At 41.7% G+C, this 25,489-nt stretch overlaps 1 protein-coding gene across 7 annotated transcripts in view; it reads left to right on the top strand.

Annotated features, from left to right (window-relative positions):
* The window catches only part of NFIX (nuclear factor I X), a 253,331-nt gene that overhangs the window by 106,550 nt on the left and 121,292 nt on the right, over positions 1-25,489 (top strand). For 6 of the 7 annotated variants that reach the window (XM_080988218.1, XM_080988220.1, XM_080988217.1 and 3 more), the window contains exon 3: positions 11,407-11,938. In XM_080988218.1, coding sequence (XP_080844344.1) covers positions 11,407-11,938 — 532 coding nt within the window. Of the gene's footprint in view, positions 1-10,025; positions 10,848-11,406; positions 11,939-25,489 lie in introns of those variants that run through there. The other variant, XM_080988219.1, reaches the window with a different exon arrangement.

The following is a 25,489-nucleotide window of genomic DNA, read 5'->3' on the forward strand; positions in this document are numbered from 1 at the left end:
AAAGTAGAATAATTACTGTGCATTACTTTATCCTATCCCGGGAACTTAGGAAGAAATATATTTTAAAATATTATTTTATTTGCAAAACTGACATGAAAATCCAGTGCGAGTGACAAAACTCAGCACCTCTCTCTACAATTGCTTTGGTCCTTGGTCTTTTAAGGTGATGTTAATATCACTACATAATCTCAGACAAAAATACTCAGAAATTCACCAGGGTGTCTAGTCAGAGCTTGAGCTGTATTTATTGCTTGCTCCGTGCAATGCTTTTTAAATGCCTTTTTAGGGGGGAGTTTAAAACTGCAACAAAGACTTCCTTTAGTCTGCAAACCTGATTGAGTTGCCAACCTTTGCCTTGTCCAAGATCCTGATCTGCCATCTCCACTGCAATTAAACCAGAATTTTCTCAGTTACTTAAATTGGTTTTATCGTCCACCAGTCTGAATTATTTGTTCTTATAATGCATAGGCAAATAATCTTTCTACCAATGGCTTTCCTATAGTGTTCTGAGTTCTGGAGAACAAGAAAGAAGTAGAGATGAGAGTAAAAACATATGAGTGGGGATGGAGGTTGTTTAAATGAAGATGATTCTACTGTTGTTGTAGATGATTTTTAAAATATTATTTTTATTTAAAAATGTATTTTCTTTTAAATCTATATTTCACAAACCGGACAGGAATCTTAAGTAGCTGAAGTTGTGGGAACACAAAATCATTTCATTCATTCTGGTTTTTAAATTGACAGACACTTTACTGCTGAGTCCTGTTGTGTAGTGCATTGGATTACAAAAGCAAGATTTTATGTTGTGGGGTAGGGTAGGGTAGGGGAAAGCTGGGTAACTCTTGGAGGATTGAAATAATAAACCTGTGTGGAATAGCTGGACTTCTGAGCTTCTATACCAATGAAGGAAAAAATGTATTTCAGTGTTTCAGGTGCGAGAGGCGGTTGGTGAGGGTTGCTTTTCGTGTTTGCACAAGGATGTTGAAAGCTGGAAGGATAGTCATGTTACTCTGTTGCGGCAAAATCAGGAAAGAGTCTCATGTTACCTTAAAGACGAACAGAATTCATGTAGCTTTGGCTTTTGTAGATTAGAACCCTCTTCATCAGGCGCATAATACAGGTGCACAACTCACTCACCACTGTACAGTTCCCTTCCCTGTGAATGTTGTGCTATTGCTGCCGTTGTTTTAATTTTGAGACATTTCATGTTTCATTATATTTATGTATCTTTTCTGTTTGTGCTTGGTGTGGGGTTTTAGTTATCAAAATGCTTCTTGTAGGTTTTTTTAATCTTGCAAATTTCTTTTTATTTTATTTTGTAACACCTAGAGGATATTTGCTGCAGAAGAGCATTGTAGCAATGGGGTACCATGTCTCTTTTAATGCAGTTGATTATTGGAATAAAGGACAGATGTGACGCGTGCTTCTCCCAATTACCATTTTTACACAGAGTCTGTCTATGGAGAGACGCATTCAGAGATTTGGATGTGGTTTTGTAGAAGTGACATTGCCCTTCATAGCCATGGTTTGTATTTATTCATTTTGGACTGCCTCTGCTCAAATATATTTGCTGGTGGTTTCCATAGCTGTACCCTAGGAAAAGTTGAAACTGGCTCCCAGAAGTGTTCTCAGCACTATAGTGATTGTGTGTCTACATTTGGTGTGACCGTGACATATATCAATTCAATAGTGATATGATGAGCAACACACTTCCTCTCTTGATCAATGCCTGCATGACTTCTGCAACTCTCTATAAAATGGATTTTGAAAATTTATCATTTTCTTACTTTTGTTTGTGAAAGGATAGGATGTAACTCTTGGAAACAGTTTTCTTTAAGCAGGAAATGGATAAGACTGAAGTGGATTTTATCTTGTCTTGTCAATTGATAATTACTGTATGTATTTAGACCCAATGATTTATCATTATATGAATGATATACCCACCTCTTCGCCATTCTTCCTTTGGGAAGGCCACAGGGAGGAGATCCGAAGCTTTCATTTCCATTTTCAGTTAACCACAGTTTAGAGTTGTGTCCAAAACCTAAAGTGTGATTAATCTTAACGATGATTTATTGAAACAAGGCAGCTTCATAAGCCATAGTTTGAAGTTGGCTTATTTCAGTAAACCATAGTTAAGAATAACTCCATAGTTTGTCTCGATTTAGACGTAATGCTGAACTGTGACTAGTTTAAAATCACAGTGAAAGCTTCTGTTCTTGCAGCTGCACCTGAGTGGGAGGAGAGGGATGGGGCTGACAAATCTGATGCTCATTCTTATATGGGCTCATTCTTATATTGATAAAGTGATTAGAAATTAATTGTGATTAAAAATTAGGAAGTCTGTGTGAAAGGCTTCTTCCTTGTAGGGATGCAAGACTTGAGTGCATCCAGCTGGGACAGTTCTTTCTCTACCTTTCTAGGCACTGCTTAAAAACTAGCTACCACTGTTTGGAGATTACTTGGGCAATGCTTGGTGAGAGATCCAAAGTTGGCTGGGAGGGTGGTATGCCATTTTTGTAAACAGAAACATGACAAGGAGAGGGTGAAGTGAAAGAAGAAAATAGATTGTGGAATTGGTGCTATTCTGCTTAATTTTAATTTGGTTTCTGTTTTGTATGTTTATCCTGTATATACAGTAGCTTGAATATGCTCAGAGTCTGTAGTAGGGTTAGTTAAAAATCCAAATCCATCAGTAAACGATATTTGATCCAACTATCAACTATATAACTAAGATTATTCTAGTATGAAATAAAGGCTCACTCGCTGATAACAGTTAGAGGGAAATGGTTCCTGTTGTTCCAGAGGAATAACTATCTGTCCACCATCAGAGTGTAAATCATCACAGATGTTTGTAAAATGTTATGTGTAAATCATATGCATTGGTTTTTTTCCTGATTCATATATCTAGAGCATCAAAGACGGGTGCAGCCATCTACTTCATTTTATGCGCTTGTCTGATAAAAATCTTAATTCCCGTGGTGAAACAAGTAAGATGGATGTTCCATTAGATACGCCTTTAGGAGATGGAGTTAATTCTCTAGTATCTTCTTTCTATCCAATAAAAGCTATGGCTCCCTGCCTTCCACGATCGCTCAGTGCTGGCATACCTGCCATGCCTGGGCCAGTAGCTTTCAATCCACCCCAAGCCAGAGTTTCTTATTGTGACCAGTGCTCCCCCCCCCACTCATATTGAAATACTGCCCCTCAATGAGGCCAAAATTAGATTCGCAAAATGTTTAGGGGTATGTGGCCCCCTGCATCCCCCTAGAAAAAAAGCACTGAGCATGACTATAATAATATTCTGTCCTAACTGGCCAGATCTTGGGCTGCTTGTAAAATTTACATCAAGGATAATATCCATAAAAAGCCCTAGGTTTCCAAATGAGTTTTTGGTTGTACAACTAAAGACATATAGTGAGGCCCATCTACTTCTTCAGATTTATTTGCAACTCTAGGTTGTGGTCTTTGAAAAAGTAGCTGTATCCAAGCCAAATTGTGCCACAAAAGCAAAACAAACTCTTTAATTTTGCATGGCATATATTTACACACTGAGATGTCTTAGGCAGCCACTTTCTTCTTTAATAGTGGAAGTGAATTTGGATCAGCAGTATTTGAATTACCAATAAATAGGGAGGAAATTGGTAAACATCCTATTGCTTCGTTAGGATAATTGCTACCATAAAATAAATGACAAAAATAAAGCTGAGAAAATGTACTAATGCAAGCTATCTCTGGTTTGTGCTACAAGATGTATTCTCCTGACCTGATTTGGTGGAATGTTATGTCAGCCTAGGCTGCTTATTGACAGCTATGGTAGCACAGTGTGGTTCAGTCATATTTTATCTAAATGTCTTGAGTATCTTTCACCAGCAGAAGCATTTAGAATTGAAGGTGTCTTCACTGAATTTGGAGTAGCGTCCTTGGAGTGCTGGCATCATGTAATGATTTGTAACTTTCAGCTGGTTTAAAACCAGTCTCAGATCTGGTTCTTTATTCTGTAGGAATTGTCGTGGCTATATATAGGTGTGCTCAAGAGCTGCACCCTAAGTACGTCTTTACAAAATGTACTTCTGATGAATAGAGAGCCTAGTCCTTCTAGCTAAAGGGCACCAGTTCTGCTAGAAGGCTGAGCAGTTTTATTCAGTAAGTTTGTAATCAAAGAGGCTCTCAATCTTGCAGTCTAAATCCAGGTGTTGAATAGAGGTCTGGTTACATACAGAAGGCAGGACTGGATTAATTACCTGAGAGTCACAATTCCAGCTATTCTTTGTCCCTGTTACTTAGAATGGTAGAAATGTGAAAAGAACCACAAACACATTTTCTCGGCTCCCGACTATTTCTGCCCTTAACTCCAAGTGCTTAGTTGAATGTGAAATTACGGAGTCATTTTGTAACTTTAGTTAAAAACCTTTGACTCATTTATTCCTGCCCTCTCCATCACTTAGGCTGCTGCCAACTCACATTACTGTAGAAGATGGAAATATTAAAATAAACTTAGCATTTTTTAAAAATAGTGTGTTCCTGCACACATTTATCCGGTGCTGCTCTAATTCTGCCCCCACTCCCCAATTCTGTGTATTGTTTATTTTCCCTGCTCAGACGGGAAAAATATTTGAATGCAACCTCCCCCCACCTTTTTTTTTGGAAATAGAAAATTGAAAAGGCTAGTGAACCATGATTCAAGAGGCTGAGAGGGAGCTTCTTTCTTTCCTAGCATTAATTAACTCAAGTTCGTTAGGACGTTGAGTCTGCCGCACAGTTTTCTCTTGTTTGTGCTAAATCAGGTCAGAGAGGGAAAAACTTTTCAGGCAGACGCTGTGTGTTAACTCTGAAGAATGAAGACGAGAATCAAAGTGATATAACTATTACATAGACTTATAGTCATCTGTAGGTTTTTATTGTGTATAGTAATATGCAAAATGAGGATCTAAGTGAACAAATATTTCATCTGCTTGTGAAAATGAATTTTATCTAATTTTGGGGGTGGTTTAAATAGGGTATATTTGATGCATCATTTGGATTGGTTTGGGCTGGCATTCTGATTATGGAAATCTGTGTCAGAGGCAAGAGCGCAACATGAAAATCTTTTTTTTAAAGTCTATAATCGGGAGTCTATTTCTGTCTATTTGTGGCAATGATGAGGAGGAGTCTAATTGCCCTAACCCACGGCTGAAGCTGTTGTTTGCTTCTAGTGGATTTTGTTTCCTTGAAATCTCAGTTGTGGTTGGGCATGTTTTTATAGAACTCTACTTAAATCACAGTTTGTGTTGCGAAATCTTGTATTTCATAACTCTTTATAATAATGGAAAGGCAAGATGCATCCCCCTCAAATTCTGTACCCCATATTACAGTCTCTGGAGCTGGGCCAAGCTGGACACAAAATCCTACTGACTCATTGTTGGCCAAAGCATTATTATTTTGGCACTCGGGGATGGGGGTTCAGCAGGGGCAAGCCACAGGCTAATACGTTGCAGGTCTCACTAGCCCTGTGGAGGGTAGAAATTTATGTGCTATTCATTCACTAGGGATGTAGTTTGCCAGGGTGCTACTGACTGTTTCTATGACAACCCCAAGAAAGCTTTACACGGTGCTCCTATTGCTGAACAAGAGTGAAAGTGAGAAGGAGAGAGACTCCCCAAAACGAGCAGACCATTAAAAAAAAGGGGGGGAGGCCCAGAGTTAGAAAGTTTTGACTTGAAGTAATTAAAACTCATAAGCTCTCTACAAGACTTGGGAGTCTTTACCCACCCCCCAAAATTCCTTGCTTCGAGAGGAGGAGAGCAAAAAGCTCTTTCTCAGACAACGTTCTTAAGAACTTCTCCACTTTAGCATCATACTTTGTTAATGAATCTGGAACTGATGAAGAGAGAAGAGTTGCCTTATATTGTGAGAACAAAGAGATGGTGGTATTTTTGTGAGGGGGTATATGCAACCCACATCTAAACTCTGAGTTGGATAGAGCCATACTTGGCCGTGAAATTTGAATTTCTTAAATCTTTACTTCCCCTTCATTCTCACTTCCTTCTTTAACCTGTCTTTCCATCAGCATATTTTCTTCCCTTCTTCCCCCCACTACCCCTTTCCCCCCTCTACTAATGGCAGATGTTTCCATATCTTTCTTACTTGCCTCTACTTCTCCCTCCCCTGTTTATTTATTGATTTGCCTTAGAGACAAGAGATGTTTTCCTAAAATACTATTCATTCCAGGTTATTTGTGCAGAGTTTTAACCTACAAAACACTAAAAATAAATATTAAAATAATGTTTCTTCATTAAGTCGCGACAAACCTTCCTAGGTTCATAATTTTCTGCATTGAAAACTGAACCCAGATGACCACACGTCTTACGGAAAGGAATCAAGCTTGCATCGTAATTGCGAGCGGTGGTTTGATCCCATTATAAGCTGAATCCTAGAAAGCTCAAACTCGGGCTTTAAAGTTCCGTAAATCTGCTGTGCTTTTGGAATGGAGTGAATCTGCCTAGTACGGCTATCCTAAAGTGTGCGTTCTCAAAGGTGCCTGTAATAAATGCTCCTAAATGAATTGCTGGTTTTTGGTGTTGGGCATTCAGCACTCCCATTGCTATCGCTAGGAATGGGTGGTGATGCTCGACAACCTGTCCATTGTTTCTGTTGTCTTCCCTCTGTGTTACTTTTCTTAAATAGCAAGTACCTACACCGGTATTTCAACAAACCTCTATGTACTATAGCAGAACCAGCACGGCTGTTGCATTTATGAGGTTGTGTTTTTTAAAAAGGAATTAAAACCTGTTCCATATAACAGCGGCTTTCCTGTCTTTTGTGGAATTCCATTTGCAACTTACTTCAGATAATTCCATAGATGCCCAATTCTGCCATAATACGTTGATTATCTTATATGCTAGTTCAATGCATGTGTCAAGAATGTTGAGCTTTTCTGCTGTGACAATCGTCGTATTGTAAACGGAAGCTGTCTATGCCAGCCCAAGTGCACAAGCAGCCCAAGTGGTCGCTTGGGGTGACAGTATTTTCAACGGTATCAGTAAATCCATGTGCAGTCCAAGAGGTGTGCCCTAGGAGTCTATTTCTTGTCTTGGAGGTGCTAGGTGAAAATCGGATTGTACTGTTCAGCTTCCTAGCCAGCCCTGAAAGTGTGTAAAAATATTGCTGTTCTGTGAAAAAGGCCTATCAAGACTAGAAAACTCTTAAGGCAATTAGAGTAATGTTGTTGTTGTTGTTGTTTGTTATTGTTGCTGCTGCTGCTTTTAAATACAGCATCTTGTTAAAAGTCCTGAGTTTTGTATTTGTTGAGTGCCACCTGACCTTGACAAAGCAGCTGTACTTTCGTACCTCTGTCTTGTACACTGAGCACTTCTGATCACAATAAAAGGAATGCTACGGGTAGTAGTGACAGAAGTGGGTGATTTTTTCTTTGTTTTGCTCTTCATTCTGTTTTCTTCATTCTTCTTAATGTTCTTCATAGTCTAGTCTTCATAGCACCTCATGTACATCTCTATAAAGTTAGTGTGAATTGAATTAATTTTAATTTGCTACAATGTCCACCCCCCCGAAGCTTTCCAAGAGTGTAAAGACTCTGATTATACTGTAGTTTCGTTCCACACCAAAGCTTGCTTGTTGTTTTAAAAACGTACATTAGATTTAGTTTAAAAGTTTTGAAGGTCATGCAGTCCTTTGTAAAGGATGGATCCCGGGCCTAAAAAAAACAACCTGGGAACCTGTATATTCCCAGGTAACAAGGAAGTGAGAATTTCAAATGAGTTTTGAATTTCAATGGCAGACTTCGAAAATGTTTTTTTGGGGGGGAGTGGAGTGGGGGGAGAAGGGCACAAGTTCGTTTCCCCTTTTATCTCTTTTATTCTACTTTCTTGAGCTTCGACTTGCACCCTCCCCCCTCTTGACACAGATATAGAAAAATAATCTCCGAGCTTTTGTGTTGGGATGGAACTCTTCCACCTCAACTGCCTGCCTGCGCACCCACCTTTAATCTGCCTGATGGAGGGGAAGGGGGCAGGCTCAGGTATTACCTAACACAGCTGCGGACAGATCACCTTTGTCTACAGTCCTCTGGGGGTTTGTCGCCAAGGTCATGGAGAGGTGTGGGGAGGCCTGTGTTTTTCTCAAGCAGACAACATATTTATGAGCAGCAAGAGGTTTGGAGGGCCCCGTATCCTGCTTTTAATGTATCTCAGGCTGACCTGTGCCAGATTTGTGAAGTGGCGGGAGAGGGGTGGGGGAGAGAAAAACAGTAATATCCCCCCCATCTCCAGCCAAACGAGTTATGGCGGGGGAAAGCCTCCACCCTGCAATTTGCGAGCACAAATCCGAGAGCTCTGATTTAGCTGCCTGCTTAGTTGCTGGAAAGCTGGCAGCAAGGCCTGGAGCTGGCAGTGGGCAGTAGGCAAATGCTCGGCGTAGGTCTGTCTTTTGTGCCATCTCCGCGCACCCCACCGGAGCATTTGGCTTGTCGAGGGTGCTGCAGGAATAAGGGTGGCAGCCCTGCGAGCGAAGTCAGGGTTAGAGGTATATATGGCCTCTTTTTCTCTGGTGGGACTAGAGCCCTGATTTGTCTGTGAATTCACCCTCTTTGATGCAAACCTCTCTGTCTCTACTCTGTGATATTGGGAGGTTGCGGGTGGTAAGGCGCTTTGTGCATGGATGGGCTGAATTAGAGGAAGCAAGCAAGCAAGCAAGCAAGCAAGCAAGCAAGCAGAGCTGTCTTCTAATAAAGCAACTGTGAGTTTGGCTATTGTTGCCTCACAGCCTTCTCTGTGCCCAATTCCTTGAGGACGGAACTTAGAAAAGTCCAGCAAAAGCACCCCAAGGCCACACCCTTTTCTTTACTCCCTAATGCAAGCCTTTTATTTTTTCTCGCGTCTCTTCATTCCTTTTCTTTTTAAAATCCTACCATTTTTACAATTTAGCTTTTCTCGCGTGTGCCTTTTTAAATTACGTGTTTGCTTTCCTGTTTTATGCACCACCGTTCTTTTTCTCTGGTCGTCATACTTTTCTTACTTTTTTATGTACTTATTCTTTCCCCTCAAAATTAATTATTTTAGTCCCCCCCCCCAGTCATGTTTTCTGATGCCCTTTTAGTTGCGCATGTGGCATGAAGCAATAATAAGCAACAAAAAAGTGAATGTTGGAATGAAATAGATTAAATTAGCTATTTAAACTTTCAAAACAATGCATTTTAAGCTTTGCCATTTTTAAATAAAAATTTAATAGAGGGAATAAGGATTTGGTTTAGGTGAATAACTTCATATTGTGATGCTGGTCCGTTTGCTCTAATCTGCATGTATTATTAATTTTTTGGCAAATATCGGGGTGAAAATTGCAGAAAATAAGGAAGTGTCACAGAGCTTCATAGGGCTGACTGAAACCCTAGTTTTGGAAAGCAAAGATGTTTGCTGAGGCCTGGAGTAGCCGTACCAGGAACTTGCAAAGAAATAATATCTGTATGCATTTTAAATTAATGCTACCTGAACTGAGAAAAAAGTAGGGCGGCAATATCTTAACCACATGCATATTGAAAGAGAGAGTTGTAATTGGAAGGAAATATTTTTTTCTTCTCTTTTTTTGTACAAATAGTTGGAAAGGCAGCGAGGACGGAAAGAGAATGAGATTGAGAGAGAAAGATGGAACAGCTGCTTTTTCTGAGGCCTTGTGGGACTGTCTTTTTTTGGAGGTTGGGGGGGGGGAGAAGAGGTGGGTGGATGCTATGATATTTATTTATTTAAAATATTTTGCTAGTCACCTCCTTGCCAAAATCTGCTGGCCAATAAAAATTTCATTGCGGCTGGACTTTGCTTATTCATTAGATATGAACTTGTCGATTTGGCAAATTGTTTTCCATCTCTTAACTGCACAGTCTCTCTCTCTCTCTCTGCCACCCCCTCCCTGATTCCTTCTCCGCCAACCTCTCCCCCCCCTCCACCTCCCTTTCTCTTTGATGCAGCCATTGGCTGCTCCACGATGTGTCTCCTTGCCAAATAGGTGGATCCCTTCTCCTCTCTCTCTCTCTCTTTTTTTTCTGCTGGCATTGGCACAGGCAAATGGTTGGGGACTGAGCATGAAAGGAGAAAGCAAGCGAGCAAGAGAGTTTAAGAGGAAAAAGGGAAAGGAAAAAAGGGGGGAAACAACAACAACAACAAAATCCCTCATACCCCAGCAGTTGGGTTTTGCCAGCAGCCGATCACAGCTGATTCCAGAGCGGAGTCTGTCCCTTTTCCCCTAGACCTGCGATCGCCCCTGTTCTCAGGCGGAGGGAGCCACATCTAAGTTGCATCTTTGCATTTTTGCCAACGCTGAGAGAGATTCTTTCCCCCCTCTCAACTCCCCCTCCTGATCACTTGCTGTTATTCTGCCTGTTTTTATTTTTTCCCTTCATCCTTCCAATTATTATTATTATTATTATTATTATCCTTATCCTTAAGAGACATTTGGCTTTTTTTTTTTTTAAAGAAAACATATTTTGTGTGTGTATGTGTGTGGTGATGTTGATTTATTTTTGTCCTTCGCTGATGTTTCCATTCCTAACCTGCTTTCTTCAATTTTTAATCCTCCTTTTTTGCTATCCCACTGTTTTTATTAAATAAGACTTTTTTAAAAAAAAAATTGGCTAACAGTTTGCAGTGGAGAATGCAGCCAACAATTGTTTTCCACCCAATTTAAGAAATATCCTGCACTCTTCTGTGCACTTCCTTTTTATATTTTTTACTTTCCTCCTTGTTCTCCCCTCCTCCCTCTTCCACCTCACAGCCCCAATAGCACCCCCCTTCCACACTCTGCAATTCTGAGCCCAGAATTTCTGAATCGGGGGCTTAGCTTCGCCGGGATGAGCCAGAGCAATGGTAATTATTTCCATTTTTGACTTTCCCCCTCTCTCTTGGATGTTTTTAGCTTTAGGGAAATCTTTACTTAAAAAATAAAGTCAGAAAGCCTCCTAAAATAATTGATTGAGTATATATAAATTATCCTGAGCATTGTATCATGCAAGGGAGATCATAGCCAATTTTGTCTTTAATTGCAACATTTCCAAACAAACTTTATTACTTTTATTTTTAAAGGTAGTCAAATTTTAATTCAATTAACTTATGTTGATTTTTTTTTAATCTCCAAATTTATCTTCTGGTGGTATTCTGGAAACAGTGTTAATCCTCCACACTCCCAACATACCTGCTTGGCATCCCTGTTCTACTGTTGTGTTTTATCTTGTTGCTGGGTTGGATCGTATTCTGGGCTTGCATATTTTTTCCCTTAATTTTTGTCGGTTTGTGTATGCATATATATATAATTTAACATACAAATTTCAGCTTTAAGGGTGATTCTTCTCCCTTTCCTATTTTCTTATTCTAACGTTTTCCCCCCTTCTTTTGTTTTGCACCCTTTATTCTCGCCCTTTCTCCCCAGGATGAATTCCACCCCTTCATTGAAGCTCTTCTTCCTCATGTCCGTGCGTTTTCTTACACATGGTTCAACCTGCAAGCTCGGAAACGAAAGTACTTTAAGAAGCATGAGAAGCGGATGTCGAAGGATGAGGAGCGCGCTGTGAAGGACGAATTACTTGGTGAAAAGCCTGAGATCAAGCAGAAATGGGCATCCCGGCTGCTGGCCAAGCTACGCAAGGACATCCGCCCGGAATTTCGCGAGGACTTTGTCTTGACCATCACGGGCAAGAAAGCACCGTGTTGTGTCCTCTCCAACCCAGATCAGAAGGGCAAAATCCGCAGGATTGACTGCCTGAGGCAGGCTGACAAGGTTTGGAGGCTGGACCTAGTTATGGTCATCTTGTTCAAAGGGATCCCTCTTGAAAGTACTGACGGGGAGCGGCTATACAAGTCGCCGCAGTGCTCAAACCCGGGCCTTTGCGTCCAGCCACACCACATTGGAGTCACAATTAAAGAACTGGATCTTTACTTGGCGTATTTTGTTCACACTCCTGGTAGGTCATGCAAACGACACCACTCACTGTTTTTATATTTTGTGTTTTAATTTTTAAAATGGTTGCTTCCCTCCCAAAGTGTGTGTTTTCCTATGTCTGTGTTTCCTTTCATCCATAATTAACAAATTGCTAACTTCGGAAATGCACTGGGATGACCCCACTGTACTTAGTAGTTCGAAAAAAGTTACTGTGGCCTTTCTTGACTTCCTGTTTCTCTCCTACCTGCGATGTCTGTAACTTTCCCAGGGTGAAGAAAACCCCTTTTCCCACAGGCTGGGTGGTACAGAATAAGAATATTTATGTAAATGACAGATTATTTGAGAGAACAGGACTTCAATTTTATTAGAATTTGGAAATAAGAAATGTGCTTATCTTGAGGTGAGGCTTTTGTTTCCTTTGCTTGATTCCCCTCCCCCCACCCCAATTTCTTTTGTTGGCTTGATTTAGCATATCGACGTGCCCACGGCTTGCAAACTACAAACATACAAACAGACACTCCTGGACATTTTTATGCTTTGTACAGCAGCATTAGAGCAATAAAACTGAATTTTCCACATCTGCTGTCCCACATAGGAACAAGGTTCTCAGGGGAAAGGGATTATGGAAGAGAATTTTAGAACCCTTTTTCTTTTGTTTCTGTGGCCTCTTTTTCTTCTTCTTCAACACTCCCCCCCCCTCGCTGCCTGCACGTTTGTGCACACATGTTCTTATTTAATTTTGTTTTCTTATATATTTATTTCGGCTCCCTTTTTATTTTGTTTTCTTTCCAGCTTAAAAAAATACTGGTTAATTTTTAGCCTCTGCCCCAGGTACACTCTATTTGCTGCAGACTTTGAAATCCGAATGGGCTGGCAGCCGGGTGATGGTGCGTTGTACCTTTTGCTGCACCAAGTTCTAAGGAAAATGAATTTAGCCAAAAACGTTTCTCCTTCCTTCTCCTATTGTTACTCCCTTATTTTTCACTTCTTTTTTCTTTTATTTTCGTCTAAGTTGTAAGAGGCCCAATATCAGGCTTGTTTTCTTCTTTGCCAGTTCTTTGCCAGTTGCACATTTCCTTCCCTATATAGAATAACTGCAAATCTCGGCTATGTTAAATTCAGTAGTCTTATCTTTGCCACCTCCTGTATCCCAGCACAGTTTGTGTTTCTTTAATTTCAGTATAATAATATTGTCAGGAGTCTTTTCTCCTTTTTTAGAATGTGCCCACCCAGTATGTGTACAGCAGCCTCTGGACAATGTCAGGAGGTTCACCACAGCGCCTGCGGATGGCATTTCTGGCACACTTTTATCATCTATTCTGCACAGCTCAGGGCACGTCCAGGCTGGGCAAGTAGCAAACAGTGTTCCCCTATTCCTTTTCCTACAAATTCTCTTCCTTTCCCTTTCTCCTATTTTTAAAGTAAAGAGCACCCCCCCCCCCGCTGACCTTCCTAGACAATTTTACATACAGCACATTCTTATCACAGAGATATTCCCCTTCCTTCCTTCTGCCTGCCACATAATCTTATCACATGCACAAACATGCAGAATCTGAGCATGGGCATGCAAAATCCCACCTCATGTTCATACCACTATCTAGCACATATTCCACTTACAAACACAGGTCCGTATGTGTCAAAGAAAGTATGCACCTTTCTGTCTGTTTATTCCTCCACTTACTAGATTTTTAACCTGTCTTTCAGCCCATAATGATACCCACAAGACCGCAAACTCAATCATGCTAAAACAAGTTAAAGAAACAAAATGTTTTTAAAAGTTATCCAGATTATTTACATTATTAATATAGACCTGAGACATAATGTCCCAAAGACTTATCACCACTTAAATACTGAATTGAGCATGCAACTGCTAGGCAAACTTTGTGAGATGAGCCAGCTGGATCATCTCTGGCATTTATATTATAGTGACTAAGGCAGTTTTCCCTTGTTGCTGGCAAACCAACCAACTGGGCAGTTAAAAAATGTAACTTGATCTCTGAACTGTCCATTGTGTTCATTTTACGCTTCTGTTCTTGAGCATGTGGACGCACATGCACATGGTGGGGTGGTACAGGCTGTTGCCACGGTGAAACCTTCAGGAAAGTGATCCAGCCCCAAGGCTATTTTTCGGGTTAGGGTTATCTGTGTAGGATTCCTTTTCATCTGAAATGCTGCAGGGTCATATTTTGAACATTCAGGAATTTGGCAATATATTTTCTCTCGCTGTAGAAGATAGTAAGGAAGAAGGACAGGGCAAACAACAGAGTCTCATATGAGAGTGAAGAACCAAATTCACACTTACAAGATAGAAAAAGATATCAGAAGAGCTCTTCATACGAGTGATTTTTGTTGCTGTTCTTATACTGTAATAGATAACAAATAATCAGCAGTGTCCTGGTGGTGGTGATGGCAATGATCTGTCACAAAAGGTTAATCCCATTTTTAAATTTTATTAACAATAGTACCCTATGCAAGAAACATAAGTTCATTTATAAGGCCTCCTTTTAATTTATGTACTTGGATGTGAAAAACAATGGGTCAGAGTGGTAGTTAAGCGTGTGCAACGGTGCTGGCAGAGTCTCATACCCCTGCCCCTTCTTCCCCATAACAGTACAGCCAGCCCCCTGAAAATGCTGCGTCCTGGAAGATGCCTTTGCCCCCTGCACCACAGGCTACCCCGTGGAGCAGGGTGCCCAAACCTCGTGAAGGGACTGCCATGATGACTAGCTGCCGAAACTTATTTTTGCAGGCCATGATTCTGCATGCTAGGTCACACGGTTACAGCTTTGCCTCTGTTCAATTTCAGATCCAGGAGTAAAAGTAATGAAGGCAAAGTGGAGGTGTGGTGGTTAGACAGGAAGTAGAATTCATCCATAGGTTCTTGCTGGGTGAGAAGCGCCTGCCAAAACCCAACTGCTTGGGCTAGTGGAGAAACACTCTGCAGTTTTAAAGCTTACCTGAGTTTCAAAGCTAATCCTGCACTGGTGCCTAGAAATTAAAGCCCAGATGAAATAAATCCTGAACGAGACTTCCTCCACTATACTGCTTTGTTTATCCTGGCTTTTGTCCTTCTGCCATCACTCTTAGGAGAGGACAGCAATGAATGCTTTAGGCCACAAATCTAGATTTTTGCTGGTTTTATGAGCAGGACTACCATGTTATGAGGAAAACAGTATTCCTAGTCCAATGGCTTCCTCATAATTTTATTTAGTAATCTAAAAGTTTAATATCCCCCTTTCTATATTAAAAGGATACCCCAATGGAGAGACAATTGTTGTGAGTCTATCCTTGATTCTCCCCAGCTGCCACCTGTTTTTAAATTTTATTTTTTAAATAGTGATTTTTCAGCAGCCAGGCTGCAAAACCGGAAGTATCCAGAAGTAAATCCCAGTTGGGGAGTGGGCTTGGGGCATGTTCAATGGATACTGGATTGGTAAACCATACTCCCCCCCCCCCCCGCCCCAAATACTCATCTGTGAGCAATCCACACTTGCATTATCTTGCCAAATGTGGATTTGGGAACAAGTGTTTGCTAAGATGGCGTGAAGTTCAACCCTAAAAAGGTGGCAGTATTATCTATGTAGCTATTGCTATAAACATCAAAAATGACAATTTCTGCCTTAATAGGCTCCCAATCTAAGCAAAAGCTTTAGTCCTATTAAGAAATGTAGTGAGAAATTTTAGAAAAATAATGTGTAGATAACAGCCTGACAGAAATGCCAACTGTCATAACTTCATCACAAGTCTTTAACATGTCTCATTTCAGCTGTAAAAATGATGCAAGCTTCTAGCTTTTGCGGGGGTTGGAGAAAAACCTCTATGCAAATCTCTTCATTTCTCTCTGTTTCACCCCACAGAACAAAAAGCAGTGGGGACAGGGAGGAGGTATTTTAATTGGGAGAACCAAAAGGGGAAAGTGGTCCCAATCCAACTCAGGACCCTCCCACGGCTGCTGTTACATTTTAAAGAAGCCACGGGAGATCCTGATTGCACATCTTCTGTGCCACATCAAGTTGAGCACCCCCTTAATATTACTTGTGCACTAGTCCTGATCCTGCATTGGAAGCCTGATAAATGTGCAAACAGAATGGAGAGGGCAAGGGGATATCATTCCCGTAAAGGGGTTTGTGGAATCCTGTTCAATCAATTTTCTGATTCTTGATACGAACTGCACAAGTCAGTGAAATAATGCATTTTACTATAGCTGATTGCAATCCATTTTTGATTAAGGTAATTTTACTTCTGTGGGAAACTATGCACTTCTTAAAGAGCTAAATGGAAGATACAATTGAGCATGTTTTATTTCACTTGCTAAAATAATTTTTTTAATTAAAAAAAACCCTTTAAAACTGTTCCAAAGGTATGAGTCGCCACAGGGATGATCTTATAGGTGCCTATAACAATCACAGCAGTAGGTTCACTCATCCATAGGTTCAGTAAGAGCTGTTAAACAGCGGAACGGTCTCCCTCTCTGGAACCTGTGCAGAAGAGGGTGACCAAGATGATCAAGGGTCTGGAAACAGCCTTATGAGAACAGTTGAGGGAATTGGGTATGTTTAGTCTGGAGACAAGGAGACCGAGAGGAGTCATGATAGCCATCTTCAAATATCTACAAGGCTGTTCCATGGAAGATGGAGCAAGCTTGTTCTCCTGCTCCGGAGGGTAGGACCTGAACCAATGACTTCAAGTTACACAAAAGGAGATTCCAACTAAACATCAGGAAAAGCTGTTTGACAATGGAGCAGACTTTCTTGGAAGGTGGTGGATTCTCCTTCCTTGGAGATTTTTTTCAGCAGAGGTTGGATGGCCACCTGTCACAGTACCTTAGCTGAGATTCCTGCGTTGCAGGGGCTTGGGCTAGATAACCCTTGGGATCCCTTCTAATTTTACAATTCTATGATTCTCTTGCAACTTTGTCAGTCTGACTTCTGGGAGCTTGAAGCTTTCCTGGGGTACAGGTTGAAGCCCTTGAAAACCTGCAAAACCCGTTTGATCAAATACTATCCACTGGGATGGACTCATACAAACATATGCATGGCAGTAAATGACAGCTCTGCAAAGCTGAATAGAAAACTTCTGTATTGTTTATTTTATTTTATTGTACTGTGTTGCATTGCATTGCATTTAAGGAGCTCAAATCTCCACAACAACCCTGTGAGGGAGGTTAGGCTGAGAGGCAGTGATTGGCCCAAAGTCACCCAGTGAGCTTCATTGCTGAGTGGGGATTCGAACCCTGGTCTCCCAGGGCCTAGTCTGACACTCTAACCACTACATCATGCTTGCTCTGTACACAGCCTTAAACGCTACACAAATAGATCCCTAGATTCAGAATACTTAAAAAGAAGAACTATTTCTTCTTAGGGGTGTATATTTGTGTGAGGTTTTTTTGTTTGGTTATATTATTATTTCCTTTGGTGAAGGTAGGCAAAGAGCTATGGCTTGTGATTATTTACTTGCTAACGGCCTCTTCTATATTGCCATATTAGGAGCATTTGTTATTAGCTGTCTAGTAAATGACACTGACTATGCAACAGCTAACTCAGCCTCCATTAGTAGAAGCATGCTTTGCAAACAGGAAGGTGCTTTTACTAGATCCAAAGTCTGGCAACCCTCCCTGTTTGCAACTTCTACCATGTATCCCCTTGCTCCTGCCATTTGGAACTTTCGTTTATTCTCTGTTCTTGTCGTCTGATCAAGGGCTGTCCATCAATATGGCCAGATTTCTCCCCGGACTTCTCTTTGATATCAAACACTTTCAGGTTATGGAGTGGTTTGGGGTTGCAAAAGTTGAAGTGACCTCTTTCCACTGTCCAGTATTGGCGCCGTATGAAGAGTGCACAGCATAAAGGCTGCCTATCCTTTCCTCTTTTGCTTTTCTCCCTTGGGTTGCATTATTGATGAATTTATTATTCATTTAAGTCCCACCTGTCATGGAGCCAAGGTGGGTCACATATGCAATAGAACAATGTGTCATCATATAGGAAGGATTTGCATGTGTCTGCTTGCTTGACTGAGATTCTAGAAAGGACACACTAAGCACATTTTTCAACTTTTGCCAGCCTGTGAGCCTTAGCCATTCCATTTGATATACGGTAGGAGGTATATCACAGCACTGAGGAGCTATATTGGTTAGGCATGTCCTCTTGAAATGCTTTCGGAAGAGTTCTGGGCATCCTTGGATCCCTCACCCCTTTACCCATATTTCAAAAGGAGGTGGGTAATGACTTTCACACACCAGATAGTAATAGAACTTCTTACTGTACATAAACACTGTTTGCAGCGCTTCACATACCCCCTTTACAGAGGACTGAGGCTGAGATAGGCTAAGCCTTCAGGTGAGATTACATTTGGACCAGCAGCCTCTCAGATGCAGCTCTTTCTCAGCCACAACACTGCAGCAGTTGTCTGTTGTTTGCCCACAGTAACCAGCTTCTTAAGATAGGCAGCCTGCCCACAGTCTTCTCTGTTCAAAGGGGGCTACCCCAGCATTTCAGACTTTGCAAGATAGTCTGGCATATTTTGAGCCAAGGCAATAATGCATTATTTACTCCACATGTAATGAATTTGGGGGAATAAAGGCTACATGATGCACTGAGCATTCCGTCTGTCCTTTAAATTAGGATGAAATGCTATGTTCTGCTTTTAATAATGGAGTCCTATATGAGAAGGGCATTTTAAAAGAGTCCAGCGCATGGAACAAGATATGCAATAAAAGGCCTCCTCTCCCCAGTGCCAGTGCCTGGAGATACTGCAGCTGCCTTGTATGCCTCCTTCCAGGAATCATGCATGACATCAGGTTGAGGCTTGTGAACTTCCACCCTGTTAGCCGTGGCTGGCATCAGGCACAAGATGCCGCCCGTGATAAACAGGGGCAGGGTATTGCAGATCAGGAACTTTCCTGGTTCTTAGGCCACATTTACCTCCTATATGATGCCAGTTTAAATGGTCGTGGCTCCCCCCAAAGAATTCTAGGAGCTTCAGTTTCTTGTGGGTGCTGAGAGCTGTTACGAGACCCCTATTTCCTTCTCAGAGCTGCATTTCCCAGAGTTCCCTGTGATTAATTGATTATTAAACCACTCTGAGAATTGTAGCTCTGTGAGGGGAATAGGGGTTTTCTAGCACACTTAAGCATCCTTAACTAACTGCAGCCCAGAACTCCTTTCAGGGAGCCCTGACTGTTTATAGTGGTTTTATGGTGCTTTAAATGCATGGTGTAAATGTGGACTTAATGTCATTTTCCACCTTGCTCTGAAGATTGCTTTTCTCTCCAGGAATTAAAGTGTGAACCTCTTTGCAGAGTGGTTGAGGGGAGGGAGTTGAAATATGATGGTAAATCTCTGTTCCTGCATAACTATCAATTGATTTAAAAGCTGAATGCAAGCGTCTTTAAAATTTCATTTCTGTCTTTTTCTCATATTCATGCCAATTGTGTTATTGTTAGTCCTTAAAAATGAATATCTCATTTCTTAGGAATTTCCAATGAATTCAGGGTGGCTAACAAGTGACCATACAAAACCAGTATTTCAAAATATAAAAGTCATCAGCTAAAGTGCTACAAATGGCATATGTGAATTGAGTGTTTCCCTGGAGTTAAACATATCACACTCTTTTCCCACACTTTCTACATCAAAGGAACTGTAGTTCCACCTGTAGAGTGGGCTTTTCTTTTGCCACACACAGTGTTACCTGATCATCTTGCACCTCCTTTATGTATTCCAAACCTCCAAAGGTTTCAGCAAACTGGACCATGGGGGTGGGGGTGCAGGGAGGTAGCCTCTTTCACTCACAAAAAACCCTCAATTTAATGTGTGCTGAGTGTCTTAACTTGGCTCATATTACAATTTGCTGCTGACGTGGTAATTCTTCACCAAAAAAGAGGACAAAAGAGGATCCAGGTTTGTATAAAATTTGCACATGCTAATTTATATGCACAGATGCGCATTTAGAAATAATTACTATAATTTAAATAGAAATTCAAGGCATTTCACCTTAGTGGGTGACCTGTTTGCCCTCTCAATCTGTTGTCTAGGTGCTGACTGTTGACGGGCCAGCTCAAGGCCCCTCCTCTCCCTTCTTGGGGTTCTCTATCTTTAAATAGGACTTGGAACCAGATGCACCTTTAAATATTGAATCATTGGGTTAGACGGTACCCCAAGAGGGCTGTCCTCTGACAACCCTTCAAAAAGAATATTATTCTCTGTAAAGTAAGGCGCACACAGATACCTTACTCACATGTGGTTTATATTCCTGCATAAACTTAATTTCATAAGTAACCATTATATGGAGAGGCATCTAGACCAGTACCAGCTTTGTTGAAAAGCAGAGCACATGGTGGCCATGGAATCATTTAAACCTTTGGCACATGGGAGGAGTAGCTTGTCTCTTCCAAATTTATACTGCACTGTTCTAGGATAGCCTTGGTCCTCTGGGTTCTCACCATCACTGGCCATTGGCCATACTGGCTGGGGCTGAAGGGAGTTTGCAGTTCAGCAGCATCAGGAGGGTCAAATCTTCCCCACACCTGTGCTAGGAATTGGAAGTTATTTGGGATTTTCTGCACTGGACAGGGTCAAATCTAAAAAAAAAATCTGGTGTGAAAACTCTCAAAGCCTGATGCCCAGTGATTTTTCACTTTGTTTCTCTGCGCAGGTATCTGATTTGAAAGGTCCTTTCACTGGATCCAATCATGTCAACAGAATGCCACAAAAGCCTTATTATAGTTCTTGTTTGCTTCATTTTCCAAGGGAGGAGGAAGACTGGCTATGTGTGAGCTGATCTCAGTAGAGCCACTGTACCAAGACATGATGGGGCCTCCCATTTAGGGACATAATTCCATCCCCACAGGGTGGAATTTGGCCCTTTGGCGATGGGGGTGGGTGGGGGAGAGGGGATATGGGGTCAGGGAGTGACTATGTCTCTTCCTTCCTGCTTCCTCTCTGCTTCACCAGTTCCATCCAGGGTCAGGACAGGATAACTTGCAAACATCCATGCACAGGCTCTGTCTCATGGCCTCCCCATTTCAGTGATCTGGCAGGCGGGTCAAGGGGAAGAGGAGAATGCTTTTAGGAAAGAGAGCAGCTTTTGCTGCCTTTGTCTGTGGGTTGTATGGTTTGGAGGGAGGAGGGTGATAGCAGCTGTGTTGTTGCTCCACCCTCCAATATCCTCCTAGAATACATCTGTCTGAAATCTGGGATTTAGGGCTTAGGGAGGAAGGGTGGGGTCTCGAACATTTCACAACTAAGGCAACAATACAAATCCTGCAAAAGCAGCTAATTGATTAGTCAGTTTATCACCGTTTTGCTTGTCTTAAAACAGCAATTGTTAACATTTATTTTTCTAATTTATTTGACTGTCTTTGACTTATGGAACCAAGGTAGTCAACAGTTTAATCCCCTGGAAGACCTGAAATCTTAGAACAGGGGTGCCTAACTTGTGGCCTTGCAGGTTTTGTGGGAGCACAACTCCCATCATCAGCTGCAGCTAATGGGAGTTGATATCCAACAACATCAGGAGAGCTACAGGTTAGCTACCTATTCTCAGACTGTACAGTCAGACTTGCAGAAGTCCTTTTGAAATCAGTGGGCATTGGGGACATGCCATGGAACTGTGTTCCAACTTCATGAAAGATTCTGTGATTTAAGAATTAACATACTGGATTATTATTATTCAAGATCACTTACTCATTCCAGACTTTACCTGCTATGCCATAGTGTCAGGAGGGTATTTTTGAATTAACCCAGGATATTCAGGATAATAGGGGAAAACAATTTCTGAATCAGTTACGAGAAAGGGTGTGCAGCGCAGCAATATTCACAAATTTCAAGTTCAAAAAAATTGTGTTGCCAACTGCTAGGGATTGTTGGGTAGCTGTGGCATGACGTTTTCATCTTGGAGAGTTGGGGTCAGGTCATGGGGCTAGATACACAGCTGGTTGGAGATGCTGGGTTGTAATTGATGTTTATTGTGCTAAACTGAAAGCAATCCTGGTTTATTATCATTTGCCATTATAGTCCTTATTTTCTACTAACTGTGCCTGTCACCTATTCTTGGTTAGGGAGACGGTATTTCTGATGGAGGAACTTGTTGGAATATTTGTGATATGAAGTACGTTGACATAATGACACAAGCATCTACCTTGGCTCATGATGGCAGATTAGCTAAGATTTAAGATTGAGGTTCAAAGTAGATGTGGCTGAGGCTTTTTTTATGTGTCATTCATTCACATATAAAGCTGAGGTGTGCACCTTACTTTAACTTTAAAAGGGGGAGTGTAAGAAAGGCATTGAACCTTGCCCCCTCACATGCCTTACACCCCTTCACTGTTTTGCTGTAGCTATTTTCTCCCTTGCTGTCTCGCTTCTGATACTGGACTTAAGCAGTGGAGAAAAATACCTGGAGCAAATCTATTGTGAGATGCAGGAATGGGGAGGGTTCAGCAACCCTTCCCTTCCCTGAATGCTTCTTTGCTATTAAAGTATGACCCCCCCCCACCACACCCTGCTTTATATAGGCAGACCCATGAAAGATGGCATCATCATATCTGGTTAGTCTTAAGCTTCTCCCCCTCCACAAGTCTTCAGTTGGGTTATGAGTTTCCAGCTGCCTTATAAATGAACACCTCTTTTGCATGCACAAAAGTTCAGTCAGGTTTCATCCCAGATATATCCAGTTAAAAGGCACTAAGGGACTCTCCTTTATGTTTTATTGGGGGTGCATTCTGCAACATGATCTTGACACAGTAAAAGTGCATTGTTGGTGGATTTATCCTATTTATTAGTTCTGTGATGACTGCCCCCCCCCCCGTGCTACCACGTTATTGCTGTCTGGAGTGGCTATAGCACAACAAAAGTGGGACCAACCCCCCCTCCCCTGAACATTGGTGGCATGAAAAGCAGGAAGTCATGGGATATGCACTGATTGGAAATACGGCAGTATGACTGCCCCAAACATTTTGCAGGTGAGTTACAGGTAGGTAGCCGTGTCAGTCTGCCATAGTCGAAACAAAATAAAAAAATTCCTTCCAGTAGCACCTTAGAGACCAACTAAGTTTGTTATTGGTATGAGCTTTCATGTGCATGCACACAAAAGCTCATACCAATAACAAACTCAGTTGGTCTCTAAGGTGCTACTGGAAGGAATTTTTTTTATTTTGCAGGTGAGATAGTATTGAAAGCAGGATTGCACATTATTGCTCCAATGGCATGATAAGCACAAAGCTTTATGAATGTGCAATAAAAAGGACATCTGGGGAGGCCCTTAAGTGGCAGGGCTAGGCAAGACCTCTGACCGAGGCTGGCCATAGTTAGATAGTAGCTGCATTCAGACATCAAGCTAAACTATGGAGTTGCAGAACATGAATGAGCCTAGCATCCTCCTGGGCTTGTGTGCTCCCATCTCCTCCCTGCAGCTGGAGGAAGTGGAATTTAAAAACTTTTGCCTAACCACAGCTTGCCCAGCATATAGAACCTAGAACTGTGGCTAATCTAGTTTAAACAAGCCAGCTTCAGAAACCACGTATTGAAATTGGTTTATTTGACATTAACCCTAGTTAAGGTTAAGATAAATCACAATTTGTTGCTTCTGGGTGAAATGGCAAATCACAGTTAAGAAAAAGTGAACTCTTTGGCATGTGGGAAGAGGAAGAGGGGAGTCAACAAGCTAGAAGGACCAGGGCTGTTCACACTTTGCTAAACTATTGTTTAGCGCAGTGTCTGGCTGCAGCCAAGGTTGGGCTAGAATGGCTTGATTCAAAAACAGACCTTATCTTGCAAATGGATTGTCCAGATGCGTTTTTTAATGTGTGCTCAGTTGGCACACAAGCATGCACACACTCTTGTGTTTTTCAGCCACCATAGTCATTGCTATTCCATAGCTTGCTGCTCACACTAGTGGGCATAGCTTTCTGGAATGTATCTGGGGTGGTGATTTTTATTTTATCCCTTCCCTAAATCACTACTCCCCAACTTCCCTTTTATCTTTCTTGGCATGTGCACAGGTATTTCTGTATCTCTGTGTGCATACCTTTTTAATTAATAAATAAATAAATCCCAGAATGTGGGGAAGAGCGGAAAAGCAAACATTACCAGCCTTAGTTAATTGTGCTTCACAGAATGGAGGCTTGTACCTTTTTTGTGGTGGTGGTAGGGACAACGTTACCATTAGGTAAAACCAACAACAATACTGTGGTTTTGCTCAGGACTGATACTTGCCTGACTTAAGATTTGCACAAGCATGGTACAGAGGTCTTCCACAAGTCCTGCGTATTTTTTTTAAGCCCGTATGTGTACTGCAGTTACAGTCTCCAAGGAGTAAACCTGCACATGTACTGTGTGGAGATCTTGCGAGAGCAGCTGTCATGGAGTGGCTGGATGTAGAGGAGCGGTAGGAGGCACCAGCTGGGGAAACCTCAAGGAAAGAAGACTCAGAGCTAGGGAATTGGTGGTTGGAAGATGATGCGTAGTCAGAGGGAGAAGAGGGAGCAGACTGGGAGGAGGAGGTGTCAGAAGCTGAAGAGGTAACAGGGTTTAGTGAGCAGGAAGAGGTTGTGACGGAAAGCAGTCCAGAATTGGAGGCAGAAGCAGAGAGGGGTGGGGTGGGCTGGGGGTGTCAAGACGCAGAGGGGAGGTAGACTGCTGAAGAAGCCAGGAAGTCTCCCTCTCTTGCTTTGACCAGCTCCCCTCCCCTCTGAGGAGGTATAAAGAGGGCAGAGGAAAGACAGACAAGACACATAGTCTTATGCCGCTTGGGAAGGACCTGGAGGAGGAAGAGACATAGGGAGCTATGGGAAGGTCCTCACAATCCTCACAACTGCCTCATTGGGGCAAGACCTACTGGGAAGGGTTACTGTGTTCACTAGGCCTGAGCTGTTTTGTTTCTTTGAATAAAGAGTTAACTTCACGGACACCTTGGGAGTTACTGCTGACTGAATCCCTGCTCCCAGCTTGACAACAGCTCATCAAAACCTGGCTGCTGATATTCAAACATGTCTTCTGCAGGTGGCAATTGGCAGAAATAGGCACACTCATATTGTTTGGGCCAACATCAATAGCTAGGTTGTGCCCAGATGAGGAGCAAATGGAAGAAGGGGTGCAGAATTTTAGGTCACCCAGTGAAACATCACCACACATTTGACAAACAACCCATTTAAAAAATGCTCTCATGATCATCCATACTAGCAGCGATTGCAGATGTACAACTGATTATTTTTACTTACTACATTTTAAATGGAATGGGTAAATCTGGATTGAATGAGAAAAAGCTATAGGCTGGCATTTTGTTGACGATGACACCACGTGGATGATGAAAAAAAAAAAAAAATTGGGCACTACTCATTCTACAATAAACTCCCACAGGATGCGGGGAGCCCTATCTGGCCTTTGCTACATTAGGATGGACTTGCTCCTGAGCTGAAAAATGAGGTGTGCCTATTTGGTTTTTTGTAGAATATTTCTGGACTCTGATAATTTCCAATACAAGTTTTCACATTGTAAAGGAAATGCTTCCACAATGCCTTCATAACATTTATTTGGAGTTCAGGTGGGAAAATTTCCCCCAGAATTGTTTGCTTAATTCT

This window comes from Podarcis pityusensis (assembly GCF_964106645.2).
Source record: "Podarcis pityusensis genome assembly, chromosome: 17".
Taxonomy (NCBI): domain Eukaryota; kingdom Metazoa; phylum Chordata; class Lepidosauria; order Squamata; family Lacertidae; genus Podarcis; species Podarcis pityusensis.